At 34.7% G+C, this 7,887-nt stretch overlaps 1 protein-coding gene across 1 annotated transcript; it reads left to right on the plus strand.

Moving 5' to 3' along the window:
- Positions 1-242: 242 nt before the first annotated feature.
- Positions 243-7,081, plus strand: LOC131929590 (uncharacterized). The gene is made up of 5 exons (XM_059285877.1): positions 243-397; positions 1,027-1,106; positions 2,811-2,963; positions 3,792-3,932; positions 5,826-7,081. Exons 2-5 carry the CDS (start codon positions 1,049-1,051, stop codon positions 6,056-6,058), a joined length of 585 nt encoding a protein of 194 aa, XP_059141860.1. The 5' UTR covers positions 243-397; positions 1,027-1,048; the 3' UTR covers positions 6,059-7,081.
- The last annotated feature ends 806 nt before the right edge of the window (positions 7,082-7,887 follow it).

The raw sequence follows: 7,887 nt of genomic DNA on the forward strand, positions 1-7,887 counted from the left end.
GTGAACTTTTAAGGTTTTGATTTGTCAACGTGATAAGTCCATCATTTTGCTGTTATTTGTAGACCGAATTAGCAGTTTAAAAAACATACTGCCTGACAAGCAAATATTCACCTGTAAAACACAACGAATGTTATCACCACTCGTTATCTCCTTACATTAGATAACCCAAACAGTCACTTCGCGGACAGTCACTTTTTTATCTTAGATTTAGTTACATATAGCCGTGTGTACGGTGAGTGTGTTGGTGCATTAGCCAAGTCACCGGCTTCTCAGTGTGATACCTACATTTGGTTTAGTACAGAAACGCTAATGTGACAAAATGTGCCGGAAATTTCCGGTTTATTGATGGGGTACGCCTAGCAAGCCGGCCAGTTAGAAATAAAAAAGATCTTTTGTTGTAAGTTTCTCTCTACACAGTTTAATTTCATTGATAAGTGTTAGATGCTTGTATAGATATGTTGAAGATATGTTCGATGTATCGCTATCTTAGTCCTAACCTTTAATTTAATACTTTATTTAGTTCTTAAAATAAGTATGTCTATACAACGTTTTTATTATCACGAGTAGGCCTATAGCAAACACATGGGTATTTTATGTTAACTGATCTCAAAGTTTAGATGCAAGACTTGAAATGTATATAAACATCAAACGATAGCGTGTATTATTATTACATTGTAGAATACTATCCAGTGCTTGCCAAGTTAATGAGATAGTCAAATTATATTTAATTTTTTCAAATGAGCGCAAGTAAAAAGCTACTTGCTCACTCACGAATGTCTATATCTTTGATGAAGAGTGCCTTGATCACGGTATATGAATGTACAGTGTGCCCTATGCAGTGCCAAACCGCCTTCACTTTCCCTAATAGTATTAGGCATCCATTGAAACTAGGCAGAAACAAGGAGTATACACGGATTCGCATCTAGAACCGAACTCGTGACTTTAAGTTAGCAGTTGTCTGATTTAGCATTTGACCACGACTTTTAAGGCCCGTTTTAATGTGTGATTTTTTTCTGTGTGTTTCAGTGTTTGTAAACAGTGGTTTATCATGGCATTTCGCGACACATCGATTCTGTGGAAGGTTGCTATTTGTATTCAAGCTCTAGGTCAGTGGTTTAAACTTTGCATTTTTAAACAAATGATCAGGGGTCGGTAAAGCTCATGGTTGATAGAGTCTCGAGATCAAACACTCGGGCAGATGAGGCTCGTTAGCTGGGGACAGCCAATCTTCTAGGAGAGACTACTCCAAAATCAAACAACTGCTGCATTGTAGTTTGTTCTCGGTTGGACAAAAGCTATGGAAGCAAGTTTAAAAATAAAAGCAGGCTGAAATCATAACGATTGACACATAATACATAATTTTGTTGGAGGGAATCATTTCAACCACGAACGAAGGAGAGGATCAATAGAGCAGATAGAGCAGGGTTGTAGCTTTGTATTTTATAATTAAAGTCAAATTCTCAATTAAACAACCCAGATTGAATCAATGTAATGGAGGTTGGTTATTTCATTTACTAAACAAAGTACCATTTTTTTTTTACCTAACGGTTTTATAATATGGGTAAAGTGAAGTAGAGTTCACCTGTTTTTGTGAAAACACAATATGAAAGGATAGTGTGGTCATCACTATGTCCAGACACCTTTACTTTGGTACACACTAGAGCTGGGTGCACTCAGGGATCTTCTACTGACTTGAACCTACATTCGAACTCGAGACTTCCGAGTAAGCAGTCAAGTGCTCTCACAATTCTCATTGTTTTAAAATTGTAACATGTCTTAATTCTTCTCCGCATTAAATTGTTTAGCAATTTATACGTGTCTACCTTAACCATATATACATATTGTGTTTTGTTATTTTGACTAACCAACGACACTTCATTTTATATGTAACACAAAAGCGCATCATGTAGTTTGCAGATAGCAATCTATGAATGGTGTATCAAAGCTGTCTTAAAGTTAGATTTTATCTTTGACAACTTGGTTTATCAATCGTTGCTGATCTCTAAACAATAGTTAGTCCACTTCGATCAGTTATCGTAAAACGTGTATAATTTTTTTCTATATCAGTATTAAAATAGCATATAGTAATATATATATATATATATATATATATATATATATATATATATATATATATATATATATATATATATATATATATATATAAGACTATATATAATTTTATTTCATTAATTATTCTTTTACGATGATTTTACAATCAATTAGCTGTACCCAAGAATGCATATCGTTGAAACACACCTGATTATACTTTTACCGTAGATGTGAAAACTGAGCGCTAGTTTAGGCAAAAACAAAATTGTGTAATAGGTAGATATATTACTAAGAATCGTATTACTTACATAAATAGGCAACTTCCTGACCATCGTATAGCCATTGTCAAGTCTGCTTTCATCGTCATTTAAATAAATGTTCGTAATACGCTCACTATTTCTTATATCAAAATATGTTGATCATCAATAGCTTTCAACTCAAACTTGGCATTTTTTAATTACACGTTGACGTTTTAAGCCTATATAATTTGCTGCTCAGCATGACCTATTACCCCTGTCTTTTACTGACATCAAAAACTTCTGCGTCCATGTCTTTCGCTGACCTCATAACCTACCCCCCCCCCCCCCATGCCATGCACTGACGTCACAACCTATTACCCTAAGGTCTTTCGCTGATCTCGTGAACTATTATCCCCAGGTCTTTTGCTGACGTCATAACCTATCACCCCTAGGCCTTTCGCTGACCCCATGGCCCATTACTCCAGGTATATTACTGTCTCATTAATTTCTTCTTCCCAGGTCTTTTGCTGACCATCATAGGATTCTCCACCAACTACCTCGTTTTGATAGAAATTGGAGGCAAAACGGCCAACGCTGGTCTATGGAAATTCTGTGACATGAACGACAAATGCTACGACACCAGCTATTTGAAGTATCAAAAATACGACATGGGTACGAGTTGTTACTGTAGTTAGAAACTCCTCAAAAAAACAGGAGAGTTACCAAGATCATAGAAGTTATTTAAAAAGTAAGCTTGTTGTAGGGACGGCATGGTCAAGTAATAGAGTTCTCGACCACTAGCCCGTATGACTGGGTTTCGACCACCTGCTTGAGCACGTAAAACATTTTAGAGTCCACTCAATTCTGTTAAGCATCTGAATTATGTGGAAAAGCACAGCTGACTATTTTTTCCCCGATGTCATAGAAACAGGTGGACTCAGTATTTACTCAGTTGATTTTTCTAGTCTAAAAGGAAAAAAAAATAAATTCAGCCTGTTAGAAATTAAACTCTATTTTTTTTCATTACATGTTGATTTCCAAACGTAAGTCACTTTGCGTCCTTTTCCAAAACTTAAAGAAAGTACAAATTCGTCTTTAGACATGCCGATCCATTGGGCATAGGAAGTAGAGTTTATATGTTTCTTGGTCTCTGCATATGAAGAGACAGTGTGCTCAGCAATTAGCCAAGCCTCTTTTTCCTATCCTAAAAGTAGAAGAACTGTCCGCTGATGTTTTGCACACGGCTCCCGACATTCTTCCTACAACAATACGACTACTTCACTCTACTGTTATTGTAGTATTTCAAATTAAATATTTGAGAAATAAACTGGTTCAATAATTTGACATAAGAAAAAATTAAATCCTGTGCGCATCAATTAATTTTGTACAACTTAAATTCGAATGTAGAAGCTAATTTTATTAGATCTGTACAAAATAATTATGCGTTCGAATGTCTATTTTAATAATATTAATAATTAATTTTAATACGCCTGATCTTAGGGTGGCTGGATGCCAGTAAAGGGTTAATGGCCATCTCTCTGTGCGCTGAGTTCGTCACAATATTGATGACGTCATTGTCCCTGCTAATGAAGCCCACAAAACTCGTGCCATTCGCCACAGCGGCGACGGCATTTTTTTCTGGTAAGGTCAAGGTCGTAGATAACTGGGTCAGGTTAAACTTACTGACGCTGTGTGTTCGTGTGTTTAGGGTAAGTAGCGGGGTTTCAAGGCTATGTCAAGGCTAGTGATGCAAGATTTGTTAGGTCAATGTCAATGATGATTTCCTATACTAAGGGGGTAGGCTCCGGAAAAAAAGGGGTATAATTTTTTTTAAATTAATAAGCCTGTTTTATTTATTTGTGTAGGGTACTTAAGGGAAATATTTGCATGTACCGGGGACTCTTGTGAAAATATGGTTGCCATGGAAACGGCGGCAATCATAGAAAAAAAACTACCTTTTGTGGAGTTCTAAAATTTCAAACACTAACAATTATATATCGGCTATATAACAATTGATCCTTCTTGTACTAACACTAATAGAGTCAGCTGGCTAGTTTTTGTAACCGAAAAACAGCTAGAAATATTTTTTCGAGTTTTCAAAACCTGTGTATGGTGAAATTCCATTAAATTTAGCATTAATTTCAATAGAATTTCGCCACATCTCCCCCTCATCACACACCGTCGCAAAATTACGGACCCCCCACCCCGTCCCCTTTACGAGTGTGACGTCATTTATGGACGACCCCTTATCTATTTGAATCCTTAACAAATTGCCCTAAAATATAAAATATGGTACAATAACCTAGGCCTACTGTTACTTCCCTTGATTCCATTATTAGTAAAACAAATTTAATTGTTGCATTTTGGGTACTTTTGATATTTTAAAATCTTGAAGCGTGGCTTAGAAAGAAACAGCCCCAGTGTGTTTTGTTCTAAACAATTAATTTAGATCAAACATTCATATATTTCCCTCACTAACGAGATTTTGAATTTTAAGTGAGAGAGAACGAGACTTGCAAGCTCTATCGTCAATTTTTTGTTTAACTTATGAAATATATTTTCTCATATTTCAAAATGTTTTTACAATAACCATGTTTTTACTGCTAAGTTTAACTTTGGCGACTTATGAAATGTTTTTCTCATATTTCAATATGTTTTACAGTAACCATTTTTTTACTGCTAAGTTTAACTATCATCATAGGGGTGGCTTTGGCGACTTATGAAATGTTTTTCTCATATTTCAATATGTTTTACAGTAACCATTTTTTTACTGCTAAGTTTAACTATCATTATAGGGGTGGCTTTGGCGACTTATGAAATGTTTTTCTCATATTTCAATATGTTTTACAGTAACCATTTTTTTACTGCTAAGTTTAACTATCATCATAGGGGTGGCTTTGGCGACTTATAAAATGTTTTTCTCATATTTCAATATGTTTTACAGTAACCATTTTTTTACTGCTAGCTTTAACTATCATCATAGGGGTGGGTTTGGCGACTTATGAAATGTTTTTTCTTATATTTCAAAATGTTTTAAAATAACATTTTTTTACTGCTAGCTTTAACTATCATTATAGGGGTGGCTTTGGCGACTTATGAAATGTTTTTCTCATATTTCAAAATGTTTTACAATAACAATTTTTTTTACTGCTAGCTTTAACTATCATCATAGGGGTGGCTTTGGCGACTTATGAAATGTTTTTCTCATATTTCAAAATGTTTTAAAATAACATTTTTTTACTGCTAGCTTTAACTATCATTATAGGGGTGGCTTTGGCTACTTATGAAATGTTTTTCTCATATTTTAAAATGTTTTACAATAACAATTTTTTTTACTGCTAGCTTTAACTATCATCATAGGGGTGGCTTTGGCGACTTATGAAATGTTTTTCTCATATTTCAAAATGTTTTACAAAAACACTTTTTTTTACTGCTAACGTTAACTATCATCATAGGGGTGACTTTGGCGACTTATAAAATGTTTTTCTCATATTTCAAAAAGTTTTACAATAACAATTTTTTTTTTACCGCTAGCTTTAGCTGGCATCATTGGTGTGGCTGTGGCGACAGGTGAACTGAAGAGCATCTTCACGGAAATCTCCAAGCTCACCTACGACGTCGGTTGGTCATTCGTACTGTTCATGGTCAGTCAGGCGGTGTACATAGCCTCAGGGTCGATCCACCTGTTGGACTCCCGGGGCATGGAGGGATTCAGGGCAGGGAGGGGCACGGCGCAGGGGGACGCAAGTAACAGGGATAGATTTTGAGAAGGTAGTCGACAAAAGAGAGAGAGAGAAAAGAGGAAAAACGTGTAGATGTGAAATGCGGAGCGGGAATTATCTGCAATAATGTATATAGTGTACAAAATGCGAATAATGGTGCGAAAACTGCCATTAAGTAGAACAGAAATACGTTGCTCAAAATTAATTAGAGTTCATATGCAAATAAGGAGGGGAAAACGCATTGATGGTTGAGTTCAAAGAGATGAATATTAAGAGGTTAAATTATATTCCACAAAAGAAAAAGTAAAGATTCCTTTTTAGACCAAGCGATCCATTGGGCAGATGATCTGGAGTTCATGTTTCTTGACCTCGGCATATGAAAGGATAGTGTTGTCAGCACTATGTTCAACAGCCTTTACTTACCCTAACGTGAGTTAGGTACACATCAGAGGTATGTGGACTCAGAAACGTTCCACTTAACGAAATCCGGATTCGAACTCGAGACTTTCGAGCTAGCAGTCTATTTAAAGATAACCAAAAATAGCGTTAGGACTGGACCTACAAACTCATTTAGGTTTTTTAATCCTACAAGGAAGTTTACAAATAAGCAAGTTTTTAAGTAGCTTCATTTCTAGCAAACTCTAAATGGTAAATCTATACACTGTGTTTAATATTCACTATGGTTATTTGTTTCTATTCGGTTGAATGATTTATTTTTGTCGATCTAAAAAGTAATACGAGCTGTTGAATGATTATCCTATTTATATGAGCGAAACTGCGAAAAACTTGTAATGTATTTTTGTTTATCAAAGATTGATTTGTTACTGTTTGCTAATGTCAAAACGCATCTTCGAAAACGCACAGTAAACTTTAATAATCAAAATGTTTTGAATATACGAATCCATCACAAATTTTTGTTTCTATGTGACGTGTATAACAACTCATATGTTTGTGCAATAGAATAGCTATAAATAAAAGCTATGTTCTCGATATAATCTATTGAATACCTTTACTCAAATTTGAGAAGAGAAGCGGCACATGCTTTTTTAATAGTTATTTAAATAGTAGTGCATTATTAAACAATTAAAAGATTTATTTATTTTGTACTTTTTAGTTCAGTATTTTTTATATTTTTTATTTGGAACAAAAATAAAATCATATATATATATATATATATATATATATATATATATATATATATATATATATATATATATATATACATATATATATATATATATATATGACTATAACCGTGTTTGTGTGTGTAATCTGTCTGTGAGTGTGTCTTATATGAAGTACTACACCTTTATGAGATCACAATAAAACTTGGGGAAGTTCTTGAAAGTTCTTAGAAAATCGCTTTCGGAGCAACAGTGCCCCGGCTGTAAGCTCAGGTTCGGCGCCCAGAGTTCCCCAGCGGCTGTCTAAGCACTGGGATCCGTTCATTGATAGTCCTGTAAGTGGGGGCAAGGGTACTACTTGATTCAGTGGTCAAACTGTACCAGGAGTATCTTTACCACTATGTAGGACGACCGCAGCAATGTGCGACGGGTACTCTAGTTTTATTGTATAAGTAAATGTTTAATGATAAAAATAATATTAAATAATAGTGCATAATAGTTCGTAAAATATTTAATTGTGTGTAAAGGATATAAAAAAATAACATATTATAACAAAGCATTTTTAAAGTTTATATTTAATCGAAATTAATAACATAATGGTGACTTGTCTTACTTTCAATAAGGTTAATCAAATTGTAAAATGATTTACAAACGGGGGATTTACAAACGTGGTTGAGTAGGTAAAGCTCATGGTTGCTAAACCGAAAAGCCTCAAGTTCGAACCCTCGGGCAGATGAGGCTAGCTAGCTG

The sequence above is a fragment of the Physella acuta genome, unplaced genomic scaffold (assembly GCF_028476545.2).
Source record: "Physella acuta isolate Inbredline_101_S28 unplaced genomic scaffold, ASM2847654v3 ptg001653l, whole genome shotgun sequence".
Taxonomy (NCBI): Eukaryota; Metazoa; Mollusca; class Gastropoda; family Physidae; genus Physella; species Physella acuta.

Coding starts and splice junctions, on each gene's coding strand:
- LOC131929590 (XM_059285877.1), top strand. CDS start 1,049: ATGGCATTTCGCGACACATCGATTCTGTGGAAGGTTGCTATTTGTATT. Junction 1,107..2,810: donor TATTTGTATTCAAGCTCTAG/GTCAGTGGTTTA, acceptor TCTTCTTCCCAG/GTCTTTTGCTGACCATCATA. Junction 3,933..5,825: donor GGCGACGGCATTTTTTTCTG/GTAAGGTCAAGG, acceptor TTTTACCGCTAG/CTTTAGCTGGCATCATTGGT.